Source organism: Trichechus manatus, unplaced genomic scaffold, assembly GCF_000243295.1.
Source record: "Trichechus manatus latirostris isolate Lorelei unplaced genomic scaffold, TriManLat1.0 scaffold00125, whole genome shotgun sequence".
Classification (NCBI taxonomy): domain Eukaryota; kingdom Metazoa; phylum Chordata; class Mammalia; order Sirenia; family Trichechidae; genus Trichechus; species Trichechus manatus.
The window spans coordinates 4,105,688-4,131,386 of record NW_004444061.1 but is presented as its reverse complement, the minus strand read 5'-3'; the positions used below and the strand labels follow the sequence as shown (position 1 = coordinate 4,131,386).

General features: G+C 37.9%; 1 protein-coding gene across 2 annotated transcripts in view; it reads left to right on the top strand.

The window, feature by feature from the left end:
- NAV3 (neuron navigator 3) overlaps positions 1-25,699 on the top strand; it is a 474,286-nt gene that overhangs the window by 287,538 nt on the left and 161,049 nt on the right. For both annotated transcript variants that reach the window (XM_004384618.2, XM_004384617.2), the window contains exon 12: positions 16,076-16,195. In XM_004384618.2, the coding sequence (XP_004384675.1) occupies positions 16,076-16,195 (120 nt within the window). The remainder of the gene's footprint in view (positions 1-16,075; positions 16,196-25,699) is intronic.

The window sequence follows — 25,699 nt, the reverse complement described above, 5'->3', positions numbered from 1 at the left end:
AGTTTATACCAGTCTTTTATTTCTTTATATCCCCTTGACTTTCTCTCCATATGAAAAATCTATGTCTACATTTTTTACTCCCTCTTTTTTGTTTTAATATTGTCATCTTTTACATATTGACATCTCTGTATCCCTATTTTCAGTGTTTTAGCTTTGATTTATTTTTGTGACTTCCCTATCTGGGTTGATATCTGGTTACTCTCTCCTCTGTTCTAGTCTTGGGTTGTTATCTGATGTTACCAATTTTCTAACCAGAGGACTCCCTTTAGTATTTCTTGTAATTTTGGTTTGGTTTCTGCAAATTTCCTAAACTTCTGTTTGTCTGGAAATGCCCTAATTTCACCATCATACTTGAGAGACACTTTTGCCAGATATGTAATTCTCGGCTGGCAGTGTTTTTCCTTCAAGGCTTTATATATGTCATCCCATTGCCCTCTTGCATGCCTGGTTTCTGCTGAGTAGTCCGAGCTTATTCTTATTGACTCTCCTTTGTAGATGACTTTTCATTTATCCCTAGCTGCTCTTAAAATTCTCTCTGTCTTTGTTTTTGGCAAGTTTGATTATAATATGTCTTGGTGGCTTTCTTTTGGGATCTGCCTTATGTGGGGTTCCATGAGCATCTTGGATAGATATCTTGTCATCTTTCACGATATCAGGGAACCTTTTCTGTCAATAAATCTTCAGCAATTCTGTCTGTATTTTCTGTTATCCCCCCCGTTCTGCTACTCCAATCACGGGTAGCTTATTCCTCTTGATATAGTCCCACAAAATTCTTAGGGTTTCTTCATTTTTTTAAATCCTTTTATCTGATTTTTCCTCAAATAATTTGGTGTCAAGTGCTTTATCTTCAATCTCACTAATTCTGGCTTCCATTGCCTCAATTCTGCTCATATGACTTACTACTGTGTTGTTTAAAATTCTGAAATTTTATTGTTAATCTGGATTTCTGATCTCTGTCTCTTTGTGGATTCTTGCAGCCTGTTAAATTTTTCATTATGCTTTTCTCTAATCTTCTAAAGTTCCTCTATTTCTAGATCTGCATTTTGCATAATTTCCTTCCTGATCTCTTAAAGAGTCCTGTATGTTAATATTTTGTATTCTGCCTCTGGTAATTCCAGGAAATTTTCTTCCTCCAGAAAATTTGTTGATTCTTTATTTTGGGAGCTTGCAGAAGCCATCATGGTCTGCCTCTTTATGTGATTCGATATTGAGTGTTTTCTCTGAGCCGTCAAGAATTTATTATATTTATTTATTTTATGTTTGCTTACTGTGTCATAGCTTCTTGTTTTGTTTTGATATGCCCAAGTAGGCTGCTCATGTGAGCTAGCCCCATCACCATCACCCCTGAAGTTCCAATGTCCTGCCACCAGCTGGCCAGAACTGCCACTAGGCATGTGAGCCCAAGAGTCTGCCCACTCCTCCTATATGGATTCAGTTCATGTGTCTAGATAGTCGGCCACCAAGTGTGTGGTGCAGGCTCCTACCTACTGTCCTAGACAGGCATGGGTGATTGGTGTAGGCACAGGCATCCGGCTGCAGGAGAGGGTCACAAGCTGAGCAAGGCCGGGGGCTGACGGCTGCCCCTGAGTGTCCACAAGGAAAGCGTGTCCCTGTTCCCTAGAGCATGTAGGTGCGTGGGTTTTGTAGCCAGAGTATGAGCATCAAATGCTGTTGGCTGTAAGGACTGGTGGGCACCACTTATTCTTGGCCCCTGTCATATGTGGCTAGGTGGCGTGGGTGGAGCCACCAATCCTCAGGCCCCTGAAGTGGGTAGGTGAAGACCCTGCTTAATAGGCAGAGCAGTGTCAAATGTCACACCACTTCACAGCTGAAATAGCTGAAGTTAGAATTCAGGTACATACTCTGTTGTACTGTGGTAATGAGGGCCTACGCTGTTGAAATGGGCCCACACAAGTCTATGCAGGGGTGAAAGGCACTCAGAGTCCATGGATCCCTTATGCCTGTGCCTAGGCAAAGGAGCTGTGCCTACCCTGATTTCCTGGCTTAGGGGATCCAGCAGATTTTTTCCCCATTTGTTAATTGATTCCCTCTCCAAGCTTGGGAAAATGGCTCAGGGCACACGACGGGTCTTACTGCCAACCCAGGGGACTCGGCATTCACTGAAGCCATCCCAGACCCAGTGCAGAACAGGGAGTGAGGAAGTAAATGGGAGATAGGTTTTTCCCAAAGCGGGGGGGTTTGATCCATGTGGTAGGCCAAACACAAGTACTTATCTTTCACCGAGCTGCTTCTCACTGGTGCTGGATGGCTGAGTAGATTCTATGCTGCTTGGTCTCTCCTGAAGTGGAAAACGCCTCTGGAGCACCACTGCTTGGCTCACCGCACACCACGAGCTGGTCCGACCTGAAGGGCTCTGGCTCCTGCTGGGTCAAGTCTGGCAACTCCTTGCTGCTTCTGAACCATCTCTCCCTCCCCCTGCCACTCAGTCCGATTCCTCATCTTTGATGTTCAGGGCTCCTAGATTGTCATATATCATCAATTCACTTGTTTTTTTTTTGGTCTTTGTTGTAAGAGGGACCAGTGGAAGCATCTGACTACTCTGCCTTCTTGGCCCCACCGGTAATATTGTCTTTAAGTAAGAAAGAAGGGCATAGAAAGTTCTGTGCTACAAGTTATTAAAAATAAGCCAGAAAGTTAACTTTCTGTTCCCCATTTTTAAAAGTATTTTTTAGTGATTAAAGGGGCAAAAGGCTCAAAAGATATTCTAATGGAAGAAGTTGTTTAATTTAGGATTTTTTTCTTATGTAACCACAAGGAATGTCATGGAATAAATGGGGAAAGTCTTTTTTCTCATGCACTCTAGATAGAGCTTAGAAAATTAGTTAATAAGCATTGTGAGAATTCAGAATTTCTTGAAGCATATCATGGCTTATCTCTTTCTTCTCTTTTTGAAATTACTTTAAACACTTGGGATGTGAATCTCTCAGTAATTAGGAATTAGAGAAAGGCCTCTTACTTATAATAAGCCTCTTTGGAAAAGACTCTGTTTATGAAGCAAAAAAGAAACATCCTTGAAAACTGAGAGGAAAGCAGTATATTTTAATTGGGTAGAATGTGAAGTTATCAGAAGGTGTCACAGTGATAAATAGTTCAGCCAAGAATATAACCTAAAATTCTACTTTAAGCCACATAACCTAAACACAAAGTAATTTAAGAAATTTGAGGGATGAAATAAAAAAGAAAGGTAATTATTTCACTCCTGCTTCTTTCATGGTCTTCCTTCCATTCTCCTTTAGTAAACTTTATCACTGAAGCATGCTGAACAGTGGAAAGGGCAGATTTGTCTGAACTGGGTCAAAAAGGATCTCCCTTGTGAATCACAGAGAGTCCTATACTTAATGCTTCTACTAATTTTATATTCAAGTCATGAGAGTTATTTTCAATGAATGTAGAATGATGGAAAAATAACTAATAATACTAGCCAACATTTATATAACAGTTACTATGTACTAGGCAATGTTGTAAGCATACCAACGAACCAACCTGTTGCCATAGAATCGATTCTGAATCATGGTGACCCCATGTGTGCCAGAGCAGAACTGTGCTCCATGGGGTTTTCAGTGACCGATTTCTTGGAAGTAGATGATCAGGCCTTTCTTCTGAGGCATCTCTGGGTGGACTCAAACTTCCAACCTTTTGGTTAGCAGCTGAGTGCTAACTGTTTACACCATCCAGGGACTCCATTCTAAGCATATTCATATATTAACTCATTTTTTTTGCTCATCACAATCATAATAAGTAAGGATCTTTACTATCTCCATTTTACAGATAAAGCAACTGAGGCACAACTAATTTAAGTGATTTGTTCAAGTCCACCCATCTACTTAGTAGCAACACTGAGATTTGAACTTAAGCAGTCTGGCATCAGAGTCTGCATTCTTAACAACCACGTCATAAAGACCTTATGGTATTATCTATACGTTATATATACATGTTTCAATCCTAGGAACTTCATTTTCTACAACTAAACATAGCAATTGTTTGTAACAGTTATTCATTATTGGCACAGTTTTCTTAGCTAGGATGTTTGACCTAGGGGACAGTTTTCAATATTATATCTCTGTGCTCATCTAAAGGAAGATGCTAAGCTGGAATTCCTTTGCCAGGGTTGGGGGGGTGCATACAAAACAACTTTTAGATGCTCTGCATGTGCATATGGTTAAAAATGAGCTTTTGTGATATATGGAGGTTATATGTTATACTGAATATAAAAAATAAGAATCCTAGGAAGATGAAGGATATGCTGGAAACATAAATTTTTCATCTTTCCAAGTTCCCACATAAAGCAGACAGAAAAACTAGGTAGCAAAATCAAAAACCCATGATCAATATTTAGAAAACATACAGTTACAAAATATCCTCTGAAACACCAAGTGTAAGCAATCAGGGACAAACCAACGCCGAAAGACCCGCTTACGTGTAAGAAGACACAGAGGGAAGCATCAAGGCTTCTGAGAACAGGATAATCTGAAAATGACCCCCAGAAACTGACTAGAAAACTTACATGAGCCATTTGGAAACAGTCGCTGGAGCTAGAAAGGATTTTGATGGCTCAGCTGGCCAGGGAGCATGAGGGGCCTATGCTCATCAGAAAGAGCCTGAGCAGTGTAGCCTCTGTGAACTCGTTAAACTGTCCAGCCACAGCTGTCTTTCAAGACAAAGCCATGCACTGACAGAAAACATCTGGGAATAGGATCAAAATTGAACAAGATTATGGCTATAGAGATGAAGGCAGAGAAGGTCCAGATAAAAGTAGGAGAGGGGAACTGAGCCTGAAAATCTCAGAAAGCAAGTTAACATGTTTTTGAACACCACATAGAAGTAACAGAAGCTGCTGCTCTGTGAAATTAGAAAAACTACCTACACGAAGCTTATTCGTAATTGGTCAGGATTAACTTCACAGAAAAATGAGCAAGTGAAAAGTGTCAGGATGAAACCCCATACAAGCCACAGACATATGCAGCACATGTAACTGACAAATGATTACAGTATCAGTGAGGAAAGAAAACAAACCGGATCCAACAGAAAACTGAGAAAAAGGCAAGGGCAAACATGTCACAGATAATACATAAATGAACTATAAAAAAAGGTGATCCACCTGCTTGGTAATCAGGAACATAATTAAAACTGAAATTAGAAATCATTTCATTTATCAGTTTGATGCTACCAAATATTTGGTAACATTATCAAATATTGGCAACATTCTGGAATAATGAGAATTTTTATCCAGAGAAGGGTAGGAAAGTACATTTGTACAACCATTGTGAAAATGATTTGACCTTGCCTAGTAAAGTTGAATATGTGCATCTTTTATGACCCAGCGATTCCCTTTCTAGATATTGGTTATTGTTGTTGTTAGGTGCCATCAAGTCAGTTCCAGCTCCTAGCGACCCTATGTACTACAGAACGAAACACTGCCTGGTCCTGCACCATGCTCACAGTTGTTGTTATGCCCGAGTCCATTGTTGCAGCCACTGTGTCAGTCCTTTTCATTGAGGGTCTTCCTCTTTGTCATGGATTGAATTGTGTCCGCCAAAAATATCTGTCAACTTGGCTGGGTCATGATTCCCAGTATTGTATAATTATGTACCATTTTGCAATCTGATGTGATTTCCTTATGTGTTATAAATTAAATCACTGTGATCTAATAAGATGGATTAGCAGCAGTTATACTGATGAGATATACAAGATTGGATAGTGTCTTAAGCCAATCTCTTTTGAGGTATAAAAGAGAGAAGCAAGCAGAGACACATGGGAACCTCATACCAACAAGAAAGCAGTACCGGGAACAGAGCTCGTACTTTGGACCTGAGGTTCCTGCGCTGAGATGCTCCCAGACCAAGGGAAGACTGATGCTTCACGAGGACCTTCTTCCAGAGCCAACAGTGAAAGCGTTCCCTTGGAGCTGATGCCCTGAATTTTGACTCGTAGCCTACCGGACTGTGAGAGAATAAATTTCTCTTTGTTAAAGCCATCCACTTGTGGTATTTCTGTTATGGCAGCACTAGATGACTAAGACACTCCTTTTCTCTGACCCTCCAATTTTTCCAAGCATGATGTCCTTCTCCAGGGACTGATTCCTCCTGACAACATGTCCAAAGTATTTAAGTTGTAGTCTTGCCATCCTTGCTTCTAAGTAGCATTCTGGTTATACTTCTTCCAAGACAGATTTGTTCATACTTTTGGCAGTCCATAGTATATTCAATATTCTTTGCCAACACCACAATTCAAAGGCATCAATTTTTCTTCGGTCTTCCTTATTCATTGTCCAGCTTTCGCATGCATGTGATGTGATTGAAAGTACCATGGTGTCTTGGTCATCTAGTGCTGCTGTAACAGAAATACCACAAGTGGATGGCTTTAACAAAGATAAATCTATTTCTTCATAGTAAAGTAGGCTAAAAGTCCAAATTCAGGGTGTCAGCTCCAGGGGAACACTTTCTCTCTCTGTTGGCCTTCTAATCAATGTTCCCCCAGACTAGGAGCTTCTCTACACAGAGAGCCCAGGTCCAAAGGACACGCACTGCTCCCGGCACTGCTTTCTTGGTGGTATGGGGTCCCCCACTCTCTGCTTGCTTCCCTTTCCTTTTATCTCTTGTAAGATAGAAGGTGATGCAGGACACACCCCAGGGAAACTCCCTTTACATTGGATCAGGGATGTGACCTTAGTAAGGTTGTTACAATCCCACCCTAATCCTCTTTAACATGAAATTACAATCACAAAATGAAGGACAACCACACAGTACTGGGAATCATGGCCCAGCCAAATTGATACTCATATTTTTGGGGGGACATAATTGAATCCATTACACATGGCTTGGGTAAGGTGCATCTTAGTCTTCAAGGTGACATCCTTGCTTTTCAACACTTTAAAGAGGTCATTTGCAGCAGATTTGCCCAATGCAATGCACCTTTTGATGTTCGTAGCAGCAATTTTTTTTTTAACAGCAAAAAGACTAAAAACAGTTCAAATATCCACAATAGGCAAATGGATTAATAAACTATGTGCATTCATAAAATGAAACTATAAAACTTCAAAATGAATAATACAACTACAAATATGAATATGGATACTTCACAAAAATATAATTTTGAACAGAAGAAAGTCCCAAAAATATACATACAGTGTGATTCTGTGTATATAAAGTTCAAAACTATATGATGCTAAGCAATATATGTTGAGTGATTCATACCTATGTGGTACACTGTACAGAAAATGAAAGAAATGATTAACAAAATTTATTAGAGGAATTTTTTTTTTTTGGTCAATAACCTCCGTAAGTTTACTTTGCAACTTTGTTTTTAACATTCTCTTTTGTGACTATTATTTCCTCTTAAACTCACTTTGGCTGATAGTTTTTCAGTTTAGGAAAGAATGCTATTGTTATTGTTGTTAGGTGCTGAGAAGTCTGTTTCAACTCATAGGGACCCTATGTACAAGAGAACAAAACACTGCCCGGTCCTGCTCCATCCTCATGATCGCTGCTATGTTTGAGCCCATTGTTGCAGCCACTGTGCCAATCCGTCACATTGAGGGGTCTTCCTTTTTTTTGTCGACACTCTGCGTTACCAAGCATGATGTCCTTTCCAGGGACTGATCCTTCCTTATAACATGTCCAAAGTACCTGAGGTAAAATCTCGCCATCCTCTTCCAGTGAACATTCTGGTTGTACTTCTTTCAAGACAGATTTGTTCATTCTTCTGGCAGTCCATGGTATAGCCAATGTTTTTCATCAACACTATAATTCAAAGGCGTCAATTCTTCATCGGTCTTCCTTATTCATTGTCCAGCTTTCACATGCATTTGAAGAGATTGAAACTACTATGGCTTGGGTCAGGCAACCCTTAGTTCTCAAAGTGACATCTTTGCTTTTTAACATTTTAAAGAGCTTTTGCAGCAGATTTGTCCAATGCAATACATCATTTGATTTCTTGGCTTCTTCCACGGATGTTGATTGTGGATCCAAGTAAAATGAAATCCTTGACAACTTCATGGAAACCCTGGTGGTGTAGTGGTTAAGTGCTGCAGCTGCTAACCAAAAGGTTGGTGGTTTGAATCACCAGGTGCCCCTTGGAAGCCCTATGGAGCATTCTAGTCTGTCCTATAGGGTCACTATGAGTCACAACCGACTCAACAACAATAGGTTTGGTTTTGACAACTTCAGTATTTTCTCCGTTTATCATGATGTTGGTTATCGGTCCAGTTGTGAGGATTTTTGTTTTCTTTATGTGGAAGTATAATCCATACTGAAGGCTGTGGTCTTTGATCTTCATCAGCAAGTGCTTCAAGTCCTCTTCACTTTCAGCAAGCAAGGTTGTGTCATCTGCAAATCGCAGGTTGTCAATGAGTCTTCCTCCAATCCTGATGCCACATTCTTTTTCATATAATCCAGCTTCTCAGATTATTTGCTCAGCATACAACACGGTTAGGAAGACTTTTCTTTGAAAATTTACATTCTTTTTAAAATATCTCCTAACATTTGTAGTTCTCAGACTGTATCATAATTTTTGTAGAGAAATTATGATTTATGTTCTTTTAATTTTTTAAATCTTGGATAAAGAACAAAAAGAATTGTCAAGAAAAATAAATAAATCAGGAATTTGTCTTATGACTCAACGACAAGTTTTTTTTTTTTTTTTAAATATCATACATCTTAGTTATCTAGTGCTGCTATAACAGAAATACCATATAGGAGTGACTTTAACAAACAAAAATTTATTTTTTCACAATTTATGAGGCTAGAAGTCTGAATTCAGGGCACCAGTTTGAAGAGAAGGCTTTCTCTCTCTGTCACCTCTGGGAGAAGGTCCTTGTCTCTTCAGCTTCTGTTGGTTCCTTGGAAATCTCCATATGGCTTGGCATCTCTCTTATCCCATGTCTGCTTCTCTTGCTTACTTGTTCAATGTTTTTTATATCTCAAAAGAGATTGACTTAAGACACACCCTACACTAATCCTGCCTTGTTAACATAACAGACAACTCATTCCCAAAAGGAATAGAAGAACCACAGGCATAGAAGTTAGGATTTACAACACATATTTTGGGAGGACGCAGTTCAATCCCTAACATTGCACCCTTTGACCCCCCAAAATTTATGTTCCTCTCATATGCCAAACACATTTACCCCATCACAGTATCCCAAAAGTCTTAAATCAACTCCAACTTCGAAATATCATCTTCTTTCTGAATCATCTAAATCAAATATGGATGAGACATTAGGCATATTTCATCCTGGAGCAAAATTCCTCTTCATTTGTGAACCTGTGAAATCTAGAATACAAGTTATCAGCTTCCAAAGTGCAATGGTGAAACAGGGGCAAGGTAGTCATTTCCATCATAAATGGGAGAAATTGGAGGGAAAGAAGAGATAACGGACACCAGATAAGCCCAAGGCTCAGCAGAACAAGCTACATTAGCTCTCAAGGCTTGAAAATAATCCTGTTCTATGAGACTATCTAGGCAATGACCCTGCCCTCCAGACTGTAGGTGCTGGTCATGCTGTCTGGTTTCTCAGTGGAGGCCCCTCAGCCCTGGGCTTTAGCTCCACTTTCCAGGCCCATTTGGATGGCAACTTTGCTCCCTTGGCTTTGGGTGGCCCCAAATCCTAGTCCATCTGAGTGGTGACTCAACCTTCTCAGCCCAAGCAGGCCCCATTCTTCTGCTCCTTCAGTATGGCAGCCCCATTCCCCTCAGCTTTGGGCAGTGACCCCATCCCCGTAGCACACCTTAATGGCAGCCCCACACGCCAGAACCGAGTTGGCACAGATCCAACTCTTTGAAACCCAGGAGGCTGTAGCCTCACCCATTGAGATCCAGGAGAATGTGGCTGTATCCTTTGAAATTGAGAAAGCCCTGTTTCCCGCGCTCCTTCCAACAGTTCTGTGATCTCTGAGCTGCTCCAGGGATAGTCCTTTACTTTTCTTGGAGGTCGACAGATGTAGCTCCTTTGGCCTGTTCCCTGCCCCTAGAATTCCAAGAGAGAGACAGTGTTCTTTCCTTCTGTTCTTTCTATGTCCCCTTCAGTCTAAGGCGATGGGTCTTCTGCTGTGTTAGTTAGTTAGATACATCAGTCACAGGCTTAATCTCTTTAACAAAAGGTTGTGTAGCCACATGTCCTTAGTTTGTACAATAGAATTTTCCCAATCTTAAAGTTCTGTTTTCATTTTGCACAGCTCATTTTTTTTTTTTTATTGTACTTCAGGTGAAGGCTTATAGAACAAATAGTTTCTCATGAAACAGTCAGTACAGACATTGTTTTATGACATTGGTTAACAACCCCACAACATGTCAACCCTCTCCCTTCTCAGCCTTCTTTTTTGGTGAAAATACACATAGCCAAAGATACACAATTTCAAAAATTTCTACATGCACAGTTCAGTGAGATTGCCTATGCTCTTCCAACTGTGCTGTTATTCTCACTTAAGACTAAGGCTTACAGAACAAAATAGTTTCTCATTTAACAGTTACTACAAATGTTGCCCTATGACAATGGTTAACAACCTCACAACACATCAACAATATCCTTACTCAACCTTGGGTTCCCTATTACCCGCTTCTTTGTCCCCTTCTGCCTTCTGGCCCTTGTCACTGGACAACTGTACCTCGTTAGTCTCATTTGGTTTTATGGGGCTGTCCACTTCCAGGCTGAACAGTGAACCTCGGAGATGACTTCACCACTGAGCTAAAAGGGTGTCTGGGGGCCATACTCTCGGGGTTTCTCCAGTCTCCTTTAGGCCAGTAAATCGTCTTTTTTTTTGTGTGTGAGTTAGAATGATGTTCTACATCCTTCTCCAGCTCTGTCCAGAACCCTCTGTTGTGATCCTGGTCAGAGCAGTCAGTGGTGGTAGCCGGGCACCATCTAGCTGTACTGGACTCAGTCTGGTGGAGGCCTTGGTAGCTGTGGACAATTAATCCTTCAGACTAATCTTTTCTTTGTGTCCTGTTCTCTTCATTCTCCCTTGCTCCCAGAGGGATGAGACCAGTGGAGTATCTTAGATGGCCGCTCACAGGCTTTTAAGACCCCAGACACTATTCACCAAGGTAGAATGTAGAGCATTGTCTTTATAAGCTACACAGCTCATTTTTAAGTCCACTTCTATCCTCTCACATTTTACTGTAAGTGGCAAGGAGAAACCACATAGCCCCTTTTATATCTTTTTTAGAAATTTCCTCAGCCAGATATCCAAGTTCATCACTTAAAAGTTCTACCTTCACCAAACCTTTGAACATAATTTAAACAAGTTCTTTGCCACTGCATAAAAAGCATCACCCCTTTTTTATTGTCTGATTACATGTTCATCATTTCCTTTTAAAGCCTCACCAGCAGCACATTTAACATCCACATTTCTAGCAACACTCTGTTACAGGCACCATATGTATTTTCTACAACAACAGAGACTTTCTCTATGGCTCTCCTCACTTCCTTCAGAGCCCTCACCAGAATTGCCTTTGACGTCCATAATTCTACCAACTGTTTCTTCAAGACACTCTAGGCATCTTAAAACTCTTCCACCCTCTACCTATTACCCAATTCTAAAACCACTTTCACATTTTAGGTATCTGTTAGAGCAGCACTCCTACTTTTTATTACCAAATTCTGTCTTAGTTATCTAGTGCTGCTGTAACAGAAACTTTATAAATGGATGGCTTTAACAAATAGAAATTTATTTTCTCAGAGTTTATGAGGCTCGAAGTCTGAATTCAGGCCCTGGCTCTAGGGGAAGACTTTCTCTCTCTTTCAGCACTGGTGGAAGGTCCTTGTCTCCTTCTTTTTCCTGGTTCCTTGGAGTTCTCCATGTGACTTGGCATCTGTCTTACCCCATCTCTGCTTCTTTTGCTTGCTTGTTTAATCTCTTTTATATCTCAAAAGAGGTTGACTTGAAACACACCCTACACTAATCCTGCCTCATTAACATAACAGACAATGCATTCCCAAATAGGATTATATCCATAGGCATAGAAGTTAGGATTTACAACACATATTTTTTAGGGGACACAATTCAATCCATAACATACATGTATATTATTTTTCATGTCATGAACTTATGGCTCTATTGTGAAAATGCCATGCCAACTGTCTTAGTCATCTAGTGCTGCTGTAACAGAAATACCACAAGTGGATGGCTTTAACAAAGAGAAGTTTATTCTTTCAGAGTCCAGTAGGCTGCAAGTCGAAATTCAGGGCATCAGCTCCAGGAGAAGGCTTTCTCTCTCTCTCGGCTCTGGAAGAAGGCCTTGTGATGCATCAGTCTTCCCTTGGTCTGGGAGCATCTCAGTGCAGGAACCTCAGGTCCAAAGGACATGCTCTGCTCCCGGTACTGCTTTCTTGGTGGTATGAGGTTCCCATGTGTCTCTGCTCGCTTCTCTCTTTTATATCTCGAAAAAGATGGGCTTAAGACACTATCCAATCATGTATACTTCATCAGTATAACTGCTGCTAATCCATCTTATTAGATCATTGTGACTGAATTTACAACATATAAGGAAATCACATCAGATTACAAAATGGTACACAATTATACGATACTGGGAATCATGACCCAGCCAAGTTGACAGATATTTTTGGGGGACACAATTCAATCCATGACACCAACATTCAAATAAGGGCACATCTGTCAACTGAGAAATGATATACTTAAGATTTTTTGCTCCAATAAGTAGCTATTGTAAACTTATTTAACCTGAAAAATTGGAGAGCCAAAGAAAAGTTAATATTCTTTGAAATATTGTTAGTTGCTTTTGAGTCAGCTCTGATTCACGGCAACCTCATGCATAGCAGGATGAGACATTGCTTGATCCTATACAGTCTTCATGATCATTGGTATATTTGAATCCATTGTTGAGTCTTTTGTCTCAGTGCACCTCGTTGAGGGTTTTCCTCATTTTCGTTGGCCCTCAACTTTTCAAAACATGATGTCGTTTTATAGCAATTGGTCTTTTCTGATGAAGCATCCAAAATTAGGGAGTCAGAGTCACTTCTAAGGAGCATTCTGGTTGTATTTCTTCTAAGACTGATTTGTTTATTTTTCTGACAATCCACAGTATATTCAATATTCTTCACCAGTACCACAGTTTGAATGCAGGAATTCTTCTATCTTCCTTTTTCACTATCCAGCTTTTACGTGTATATGAAGCGATTTAAAAGACATTTACTCTAAAACAAAGATGAGAAGGTAAGGGAGAAGGGAAACTAGATTACTGGAAACAGAACAACCAGAATAGAAATAATGAGAAGTTGGCATACTGTGAAAAAAAAATAACCAATGTCACTGAAAAAATCATGTAGAAGTTGTTAAATGAGCATCTAAGACAATAAAGACTTTCTCTATATTAAATAGGCATCTTAGTTTGCTGTGTAAACTTTCACTGAAAACACAATAAAATATTATTTTAAAAAAAAAGCCATGGCTTGAGTCAGACACATTTTAGTCATCAAAATGACATCTCTGCTTTTTAAAACTTTAAAGAATTTCTTGAAGCAGATTTGCCCAATGCAATATGTTGTTTGGTTTCTTGACCATTGCTTTCACAGATGTAGATTGTTTATCCAAGTAGAATGAAATAATAGACAATTTCATCTTCAAAATGCTTTGATATACTTTGTGAAAAATCATTTTTTTTAATTCACTGAAATTTTACATATATGATTTTTTTTCCTCCTGAAAATGAGTTTTTCAAAGCAGTTAGCCTTTATCTATAGAACTTACTTTTCTGTACATAGCTGAAAGATTATTTTCTGATACGAACAGCAGCGATCTTCCATGTTACTCTTGTTCAGATATGTCACCATTATAGGGAAATTTGCTGAGACCTCCTATGATGGTTTCTTCCTACAATATGGCAGCCTTCTAAATTCAGCTGAGCAAAGATTTAATGTATTTACTGACCCCAAATTATATAAAAAACACTTTATGAAATACTTTTGTTCAGACTGATAATACATATAACACAAAATGTAGACATTCTTGTAACTTCCTCCAGAAGTTAGGTTTGGAATTAAGGATAAAAGAAAAGGTGGTGGCGGGGGGTGGGGTGGTGAGGCGGAGTATCTCGTTTATTGAGAGAGAAGATTTCTATCACCCTGACTTTTTAAAACATAATTCCAAAAGAAGCGAATGTGTAAAATATTTGCCACTAAACCTTTTTACTTTATAAGAGATTTCCACCTTCAGAAAAAGAGGCAATAAAGACATTCTGAAACATTAGTTGATAACTGTGTGGAAAATAAGAAACAAAACTGGAAGCAAGAAGAAACAAGAAAACATTGACAACACACAAATTGGCTGCTAACAAATTGAAAAATATGGAGGACAAATGGTCAGCTCTTCACTCATCCGTTATCCCATTGAGTATCACTATACACAGTACAGTAACCGATGCTTGTAACCATGAATTTGTCATAAGAGAAAGTTAAATTATCTTTTTTTTTTTTTTTTTGGTATTCCCTCTTTAAAAGAACATATCCATGTTCAACATATTTTAGAGTCAAAATCCTCTTTTTCTTTTTTAAGTGGGGGGTGGTTCAGTTCTTCAGTTATCAAGAAAATTTAACCATGTAGAGTACTTTATAAGAATAATGCAATAAAATTTAGTGCTATTCCTTTGTCTATAAAATTCTTGGATTTTCTTCTCAAAATGTGTGGGAGAGACATTCTGAATATATGAGTAGCTACCATTTGTAGATTCTTACTATATGAAGAGCTTTATATACTTCTTTAATAATCATAGTACACCTGCAGTAGATACCGCTTTTCCTATTTTCAGAGAAAGAAATTGAGGCACAGTTTAAGAAACTTGTTCAAGGTCTTTCAATTAGTAAGTCACCAAAGTTACTAATTATGTAAATAATTATCCCACTCAGTAACCCTCGTTTTAAACTGTTTGGTTAATTGTCAATTAAATATGGGAATTAAAGGCTTGATGGTCTTGATTAAATTTTTTTTATTACAAAAAATTAAATCAACTTGATTTTGCTTAAATAAATATGGGACTTGATTTTAAGGAAGTACTGAGGTCTTCTAGAAATGAAAGGCAAGTTGTGAAGCTAAAACCATATGGCCGACTATCTTGGCTTCTCTTTGTGCTTCTGCTTTATTTTATTTTTGAAAGGTTTTTCTGTGGATCTTTGCACTTGGTGAAAAACAGAAACCCACAGCTCCTGTTTCCATTATCATCAACTTTATGCCCATGGAAAGACTTAATTCCAATTTTTAAGGGAAGAAGACCTGATTAGCCTATCATGAGGCAGGAGATTAAATCCCTGATCTAATCCCTCATGGTTAGGGAAGCAAAATTGCTTAATAGTCACATGACTATCATGGTCTACCAACCCTGTGTGATGGGGGTGGTCAGGTGATGGCAAGGAGGTAGTTTTCAGAGGCAGGAAGCAGGACAGATAGTGTGATGTTTCAGCTCAGACAACATTGTGTGGTGGTTGTTACTGAAGTCAACTTTCTAGATTCATCCCTCAGCTCTGCTAGGGATGATGAGTGACCTTCGGCAAGTATTTAACCTTTTGGTGCTTACTTATTTTCTTCATCTTTACATGGAGATATAATTACATTGTTGCATGTAAACTATTTAGAACTTTTCCTGACATATATGAAACACTTAATACGTCTTGATTATTGTTTTAGGATAGTGGCCAATTGTGGCATAAATTTTACTTATAAATAAATTAATCTGATATTGAGTTTAGTAATATTCCATTACTACTGTGACCTTCAACTCTTCAAAAATGATATTTATAAAATTATCTTGCTGTTATTTTCATAAGAGTTATATTATCTATAAGCCTTTTCAAAATATAGATAACCAAAGAGAAGAAAAAGTTATAGCAGGCTAGTTATTTGTTGCAATAATGAAGGTTGATTTCCTAATAAACTTAAAAAGATAGTTTAATTCTTCCCGATCAAAAGAACATTTATACAGAAGAAATTTCAATAGATCATATTTGAGTAATTACTGAAAATTGTGAACACAATATGTTTGTTAAATTAAATTATACAATGAAGTCGTTTAATATTCTTTTGATTAACTAGACATTTATTTTCAGATACATGACAGATGGAGGGCTCAACCTGTATACTAGAAGTCTGAACCGAATACCAGACACTGCAACTTCCAGGGATGTCATCCAAAGAGGGGTTCATGATGTGACAGTGGATGCAGACAGGTAACATTACCAATATATGTGATGTTGAGGAGCGAATAAAACAGGTTCATAAATGAAATCGTAAGAATTTTACAGTATAAACTGAAAGGATTTTGTATTGCCATATAATAATTATTTTTGAAGTAGTTTAAAACTAAGGTGATGTCATTTGCAAAACATTTTTAGCTCTTTAATACTGAAAAAAAATTGTACTGCTGGTGAGAATATTTTTTAAATTTCAGGTTATGTAGTGACAAATTTTAATATTTATAAAACCATAATTTCCCCTACTTGAAAGGAACCCTGCTTGATAAATTCCTTTCAGCTCAGATACCCTCAGATTTACCTGGAAGCTAATGATCAAAGATTCTAAAAAATTTCACATTATCAGGTACCAAAGGCTTGATGCTTTTCTTAAGGGTATTGTTGAGAATCTACAACAACTCTTGCTTTAGGCTCATTTCTAATACTCTATTGTCTCAAATTGCTTAAAGGGGTTTGTGTGTTCATATACCAGTTATTATTTTGCTGGAAATTGTTTTGCCAATTGTATCAGAATCATCACTGCTGGAGAACATTGCCTTTGTAAAATAATATTGTAAGATGTGTTCCTGACCAGATTTTGCCCTGTCTTCACTCAGAATCTTGAATTTACTGAGCAGGAAGAGATTGCTCATTTTCAGTACTACTGTATTTCAATACTTAGAATGGTTCTTGGCTCTTTAATTCAGTAGTCATGAAGAGGACAAAGGTTAAAACTTATTGTATCTACATTTCAAAATAACAGCTGTGTAGGTTCATTTAGCATATTCCAATGCAACCAATGCCAGAGCTAGACAGTGAATTCGGCTATTAGTCTTTAAATTTCTCCTTACTCAAATTCGGTTGATATCTTCACTCATGGTGGTCAGAGGAATGGTCTCAGCTGTCACTCTGTGTGTATGCTAGTCTCCTACTCTGTGTACCGTGTGTGTGAAGTATATGGTTAAAAATGGCTCATGAAAACTTTTGCCCACCACCCACCTCCTTCAACTCTTCTTCAACAATTTTCCTCCCAGTCTCCTTCACTAACTTTAACACAGTGGACTTCTTTCTGTCATTTGAGTAGTCTAAGCTCATTCCCATCTCAGAGCTTTTGAATTGGTGTTTTCTCTGCCTGGAACATCCTTTTTCATGTTCACTGTATTATTGCCTTCACCTCATCATTGGCCTTAACTTAATGTTATCCTCTCTAACTGGGTAGCCAAGCTATACTTCCTTTCCAGTCACTTTCTTACCTATGAAAACCAAAAAACTCCATTTCTGTCCAGTCAATTTCAACTTATAGGGACCCTATAGGACAGAGTAGGACTGCCCCATAGGGTTTCCAAAGAGCGGCTGGTGGATTCGAACTGCCAGCCTTTTGGTTAGCAGCCAACTGCTTAACCACTGCACCACCAGCGTCTCTGTTACCTTGTATTATTTTCTTCACTATATTTAGCAGTCCCTGGATATACTTTATTTACATATTTGTGTTCTATATCCCCATTGTAATTTAAACTCTTGAGTGCAAAATTTTTGTCATAGTCATTATATATTGATTCTTTAACAAATGTTAGTGGACTGAGTGAACAAATGGATGAATATGGCTAGCAATCGGATCCAGTTGGCTGGAGAGGCAAATGAGGCAAGAAAAGAGCCAAGGTACTTTAAGAATATTATGAAATAGAGGGAATGAGTCACGTGGAAAACTAGGAGACAGTGATTAGAGGGGAGGACATCCAAAATGTGATCGATACTTTGCAAACTAATGACCTACAGTTTCTAACAGTGGAAAACAATAAAGGAGGGAAAATCCGATGGTCTTTGAGAAATGAAGTTGTGAGAACAGAACCCAGGAAGCAACACAAAGGTGACTTTAATTTGGAGAGGACTGGGATAACCTGCACTTCCTGATCTATTCAGACTCTAGATTGAGAAACCTCAGACCAACAGAAAGACCTAGGGGTCTAATAAATTGGCATCTGTGAAGTCACTGGTTCTAAACTGTGGTACCTGGACCAGCAGCATCAGCATCATTTGATAACTTGTCAGAAAATGCAGATTCTTTTTTTTTTTTTTAATTGTACTTTAGAGGAAGGTTTACAGAGCAAATTAGTTTCTCAAACAACAGATACACATATTGTCTTGTGACATTGATTGCCAGCCCCATGACATGTCAACACTCTCCCCTTCTCGGACTTGGGTTCCCTGTTACCAGCTTTCCTTTCCCATCCTGCCTGCTCATTCTTGCCCCTGCGTTGGTGTGCCCATTTAGCCTCTTTTTGTTTTATGGGCCTGTCTAATCTTTGGCTGAAGGGTGAATGTCAGGAGTTTCTTTGGTATTGAGTAAAAAGGGTGTCCGGGGCCATACTCTCAGGGTTTAGAAATGCAGATTCTTAACTCCATCCAAGACCTAATGAATCAGAAACTCTAGGGATGGGGCCCAGCAATCTGAGTTTTAACAAGTCTTCCAGGTGATATCACTATCTTAAAATAACCAAATAGATGTCAGACCTAGGAAAACATAAATACTGTTTAACATAAACAATTTAACATAAAAATGACACAGCCAGCTGTTGTCTGTCAAGGGAAAGAGACTATCAAAATGTTAAAATATACCAGTGTCACTAATCTTTAAATTAGGAATCCTAGATTCAAACTCATAGTCACACTGAATCCCTAAATCTCCAGTTGTTAGCAATCTGCAGAAAATTGCACTACCTCCACAAAGGGGGTCATGGGAAAATTCTCATAAAATCAGATTGAGAGTTGTTTTCAAGGGAGGAGTCCTGCTATTTCCATGCCTTTTCTATATTGAAAATTAAGGGCAACAGTGATTCATTCTAAACCACCAAGCAAACATCTCTAGGGGTAGGATTCATGATGCTTGTCACTAGTCTGTGTATACTCTAATAATTAATTCTGGTCTGTGTTGATTTTTCCAGCATAATCACTGAATTACTATATTCCCATATCTTAAGTATTTCTTTCATTACCTTACTGACTTTCAATAGTAATTAAAAGTAAACAGAAAAAAGATTAATAGGCTAAGATGTAAATAAATATAATTATGTCATTTCATAATCAACTGGCCAGTCTCTTTTTCCTGTGTTTTCTTTAAGTAAAGAGAGAGCAATGCAAGACATGGGGAAGTAAAAAAAGTGTTATATGGTAGCCTGTCAACTTGCCTTTGGCAGTCTGCTCACCATTGCAGGCTTAGGAACTGGTGCTGTGCTTCTCTCCTGTGTCCTAACAGTCAGGATAAACTGATCCTATTGGGAATGATCTGATAAGTTCTAGTATTTTTAGGTAATACCCCTCCCTACTAGAAATAATCCACATCACAAAGCATTGACAGGTTTTTTGCTCAATCCTGGGGACCGTGTCCTCAAGAGTCTTACATCAGAAGGGTATTACCATAGGGAATTGTTAAAACCAAAAAGACATCGAGACCCAAAGGATACTTGAGTAATATGAATGGCCCGAGGTGTAGATATTTTTTGTTGGAATATGTTTTGATACTTTTCAAAACATACGTACAGGTGGCTACAATCTCTGTCACCTCTTTATAAGACTGAGCTTGACATTACTCACCTCTTTATAAGACTGATCTTGACATTAAACTTGACCAGAACTAAACTGTGTCATTGTTAGGTGCTGTCAAATCAGTTCCTACTCATAGTGAAGCTACATACAATAGAACAAAACACTGCCCAGTCCTGCACCATCTTCACAATCATTGCTATGTTTGACCCCATTGTTGTAGCCACTGTGTCAAATTTAAACTGTAGCCTTACAGAATTCAAGCTCCAAATGGAAGAGATAGTCCCCAGTACTCTTATTTATACAGCATTTTTACCCTGTCTTCTTCCAAAATAATTTATTAGTGAATCTGATGACAACAGTGATGGTGATGATGAAGATGATTCAGGTTTGTTAATAAAACCAGCAATAGTTGTTAACAACACCACAACATCAATATTGAGGACTTATTATGTATATACAACATGTCAAATTACTTAAATGCATTATTTTACTGCCTCTTTGCTACAGCACTATTAATGAGCTTTATTACTACCATTATATGTGAGGCAACAAGCTCTTAGATCAAGTGACTTGCCTATAGATACTTAGTTAATAAGTGGTTGTGTCAGGATTTGAATCCAGTTCCTGTGCTCTTACTATATTTTACAAAATTATTAATTTAAAGATTTTATTGTGCCTGGATGACACTTTCTGATTTTGTAAATGATTTCATTTTCCCTCTTGACCTAAATGTATCTATGAAACGTGAACTTTAGCTTCATAAAGATTGGTAAGTAACTTCAGAATGTGATCATAATTCATTTCTATGGCATATTGTCAATAAATCTAGAAACAAATGACAGAACGGTCTCCCCACATGTGCTAGAGCTTCTAAAAGGCTAGCTAACTTAATATCAATAAATCAATTTAGCAGTGTTTTGTTCTTTTTTATATAAAAACCTGTCACAATCTTGAAATCTAATGTCTGCTGAAATATCTATTTATGATAGGCTCAAGGAAATAACAGAAAAATGAAAAAGGGAGAAATACGTTCAGTTTATATACTGAAAAATACTAAAAGAGTACTAATGTGAAGGGAAAAGCAATTTGGATCTTTTTTGTTATACTTTTTTTTTTTCTTGAAAAGCAATAAAAGAGGAGAGATTATATCAGCTAATTTAACAGTTTAATTGGATTTAAGAAATTGCATCTATACATGAAACACTTTCTTTTTTTCCCCTTCGAGTAGTAGGGGTGAATTTTTTTTTTTTTTTTTTTTTTTTTTACCATTTTATTGTTTTAGGTGAAAGTTTACACAGCAAATTAGATTCCCATTCAACAATTCATACACAGATTCTTCTGTGACATTGGTTACAATCCCCATACTATGTCAGCATACTCATCATTTCACCCTGCCTGCCCCATTTCCATCCCTCTAGTTTCCCTGCCCCTCCTTGTCTTCTCATCTTTGGTTTTGGGTAAGTGTTGACTATTTGGTCTCATATAGTTGATTGCTTAAAGGAGCACATTCCTCATGGTTGTTATTTATTTTATTAGACAGTCTATTATTTGGCTTAAAGGTGACCTTCGGGAGTGGCTACAGTTCCACGTTAAAAGGATATCAAAGGGCGATAGTCTTGAGGGTTTCTCTAGTCTCTGTCAATCCAGTAAGTCTGATCTTTTTTATGAATTTGAGTTTTGTTCTTCATTTTTCTCCCATTCTAACCAGGACCTTCTGTTGTATCCCTGGTCAGAATGGTTGGTGGTGGTAGCTGGGCACCATCTAGTTCTTCTGGTCTCAGGCTAGAAGATGCTGTGGTTCATGTTGGCCGTTAGTCCTGTGGACTAATTTCTTCCTGAGTCTTTGGTTTCCATTACTCTCCTTTGGTCCAGATGGGAAGAGACCAATAGTTTTATCTTAGATGGCCACTTGCAAGCGTTTAAGACCTCAGACGCTACTCACAAAACTGGGATGCAGAACATTATCTTTATGAGCTAGGTTATGCCAGTTGATCTAGTCATCTTATGACACTATGGTCCTGAGCCTTCAAACCCAGTAGTAAATCAATCCCTTGAGGTGTTTGGGTACGTCTAGGAAGTATCCATAACTGTGCCCCCTATATGCTTTATTGTATGTATACAGCCACCTACAAACATATATATACATATGCCCACAAATATACCTATATATGTACAAGCATATATTCCCATATGCCTTCCCACACTCATATAGCATACATATCTACCTATGTAACCACTCATATATTTTTTAGTTTTGCTGTTATTGCAAAATTGTATATGTTATAGCATTTACCGTAGTTGTCCTTTACTCTTGCATACCTCTCAGTGTCTTCATTTCCCTTGATCAGGTTGTGCTGACTTTCCTCACACTGTGTATTGCTTTCCCATCACCAGAATTAACACGTGTCTACTATCTAGTAAGTGATTCACCCTCCCTCACCCTCCCGTCCCTGGTAACCATTAAAGAACATTGCTTTCTGGGTGTATACCTATTCTTAACTTTTTATAAAAATGATATCATGCAATATTTGTCTTTTTGTGTTTGATTTATTTCACTGAGCGTAATGTCCTGCAGTTTTATCCATGTTGGGATGAATTCTTTTTTAATAGGCTAACTATTGGGGTGAGACATTCAACTTGATTATTAAATTACGGGCTTCTGGCTGGTAGCTGATAAATTCTGCATCTTTCTCACTCTAGCTGTACAGAATGGGTGGTATGAACATATTTATTAGAGTCATGTGTGCTCCATTTATATTCTCTTTTTCTTTCTTGACATAGTTTTTGTTTCAAATCGTTAAAATTATTTGCAATAGGCTGAATTTTTAAAAGCATTAACAGAGCTTCTAAATGTTTTTTAAAATAAGTTGTAAATGAAAGTGTTTTCATCACAAATGAGTGCTGTGTTAGTCATCTGGTGCTGCTATAACAGAAATACCACAAGTGGATGGCTTAACAAAGAGAAATTTATTTTCTCACAGTCCAGTAGGCTATAAGTCCAAATTCAGGGTGTCAGCTCCAGGGGAAGTCTATCTCTTTTCTGATGGCTCTGGAGGAAGGTCCTTGTCATCAGTTTTCCCTTGATCTGGGAGTATCTTAATGCAGGAACCTCAGGTCCAAAGGATGCGCTCTGCTCCTGGCACTGCTTTCTTGGTGGTATGAGGTCCCCATGTCTCTCTGCTTGCTTCTCTCTTTTATATCTCAAAAGAGATTGGCTTAAGACACTGTCTAATCTTATAGATCTCATCAATATAACTGCTGCTAATCCATTTTATTACATCATAGTGATAAATTTTACAACTCATAGGGAAATCACATCAGATAATAAAATGGTAGACAATCATATGATACTAGGAATCATGACCTAGCCAAGTTGACAGATATTTTTGGGGGACACAGTTCAATCCATGACTTATTTTCTAAATTAGTTATTTTGTTATTAAATTTGTTCTCAGGATTATTGAGGAAAATTCACAGAACTCATTACGGCATTAAGAAGAACCAAAAAATAGTTCATAAACACCCACCCCAAGACAACTGGGGATATTGCTTTGATGTATTTCCTGCGAGGCTTGCTCACTGTCTCTATTTACACAGTTTAGAGTATACATATATACAATTTAGTATTCTGCTTTCTTCATTGAATATTATTACATAATGAACATTGCCACATAGCATTAAATATTATTTTAAAATATGACATAATGATTTCAAGCTGTTCTATCCTATGGAATAAACTATATGTAAGGAGCTGGAGCAATCAACCATTAAATTTCAGACATCCGTCAAATTTCTGATTTATTGGCAAAGTCATTAGCAGATCTTACCCATGCTGGCTGTATGCTTTATATCCATGTATTTTGCTTCTAAAAAGATGGGATTTTAAATCTACTGCAAGAGAAAGCCTCATGTGTATGCATGTGCACTTTTGTGCGTGTAAACATATGTGTGTCTATGGAATTTTATTTTATTTTTCATGGAAATCTCATTCCTTAAGATAAAGTTTTAGATTTTAATTTCAGTTTAGATTTTTAAATTTAAGTACGTGTTTAAAGTTTTATAAACTATTATGATTCATGAATTCATTGTAATCTTAAAATATTCTGTCAGGCAGGATTTTCTGCTGACAAGATAGATACTAAGCCCTATTAACTAAAACTGTAATACTTCTTCAAGCTTAATAAAATATCCAGAGGTGCCTTATTTCTTACAGAACAAAACTCTACATTTGTTTCTCTAGCACTGTATTTTCCTCTGTCTTCAGACCATTTGTACTAGCCAGGCCTATTGAAAGCCCAGATATTTACTAATAAACACTAAAACAAATTATGATAATCATTTTTTTAATTGAGTGACTACTTAGTGTCAGGTATAGTTCTTAGTACTTTACATATATGAACTAATTAAATCCTCATGACAACTTTCTGAATTTGATACAATAATTTTCCCCTTTTTGCAAATGAGATAGATATCCAAGACACAAAGAGATTAACTTGCTCAAGATCACACCCTTAGTAAATTTCAGAACTAGGATTTAAACCCAGGTAAAGTAAAAACAATAAGTGAATAAAAAATAATGATGTCCATAATATTTTGTTTATTTTGAAATGATTTTCGGCTTTAGTTTTGAATAAATTAATTTGAGCTCTTCCTCCTTTCCCAAGCCAGTCTGATTGGCTAGTGACTAGAACTGGTTAATCATGATAAAAACTAATACAGCCACTGTTCAAATCCCAAGTAACTGCTAAATTTTTAGAATATATTGTCAGAGTTGTTTTTATGGCAGAGATATTATATTATACTACCCTGTAGTGAGCTGAGAATGAAAAATGAAAGTCCATGTAGGGCCGTAGCTCTCAGTAAATAACTGACATTACCCGGTGGTGAGAGCACAGATTTTTATTACTTTCATGGTAATAGGACAGAAAGGAAAGGGTAAAATTCCTTCTAGGACCTCTTCCCCCTTGAAAAGGTCCTCATCCTCAAGTGAATTGACAGAGAAACTTCTATGCACACATAGCCCCTCATTATGTCATAGGTGAAGGGGACAAAGGACCTGGGATTTATATATACCTTAGAATGGAGAAGTTTTATGTGCTGGAGTACATAGGAACAGGCAAAGGGGAGAAAAAGGGAGGTGTCCCTTGATGCAGTCTGAGCGCAGGGTGTATGATGGTCCTGTGGTCATTGTCCTCAGCCTTGATGGCATCAAAGGAGGAACATCCCCTCCGCTTCTGGGATCTAAGATTAGATCTTGGCAGCATGCAATCATACAGATAATCATATACCTTACCATGAAGGCTCTAAGGGAGCTTACAATGAAGGGGTTCTACTTCTTCTAGGGTACATGCTTTCAGTACAATTCCAGTGTAAGGGTCATGCAGATGTGGGAGATGAACTGCTTCTGCTGCTTCACATTCTCCAATATTGTATAAGCTTCACTGACTCCAGAAACTCTAAAAATGTATTGGAGAAAATATTTTATTTTGATATATGCCCCCCAAGGACCAGGGAACTGAAGAACAGACAATAGTAACAAAGTTGCAAAAGTGACAAGACAGAGGGAGAGTGGCAACTGATTTAGCAGCACTCTTGAGCATTGAGAATACTATGAGAGCAGTCAAGAAGCAACCCCAAAGGCTGGGCAATTTTAGGATTGTTTATCTTGGGATGTAGGAATGAATATAAATTGAAAACAGGAGTAATTCAATCAAAGGCTTTTTAAGAAGCAGTTACAGTGAAACCAATGAGAGCCAGAACTCAACGAGTCTATCTTATTTTTCTGGGTTTCGCGTGTTTTCCTCCTTTGACAGGGTGCACTTACCACTTTTCTATCACTTGTTTTAGTGGAAAATATTGGAGTTTTCCTTCTCTGACAGGTTTCCATCCTACACAGGTTCTAGCTTTTGCAAGTTTTACTTTATATCCCAGAACCCCAACCCTACATAACTGAGCAAC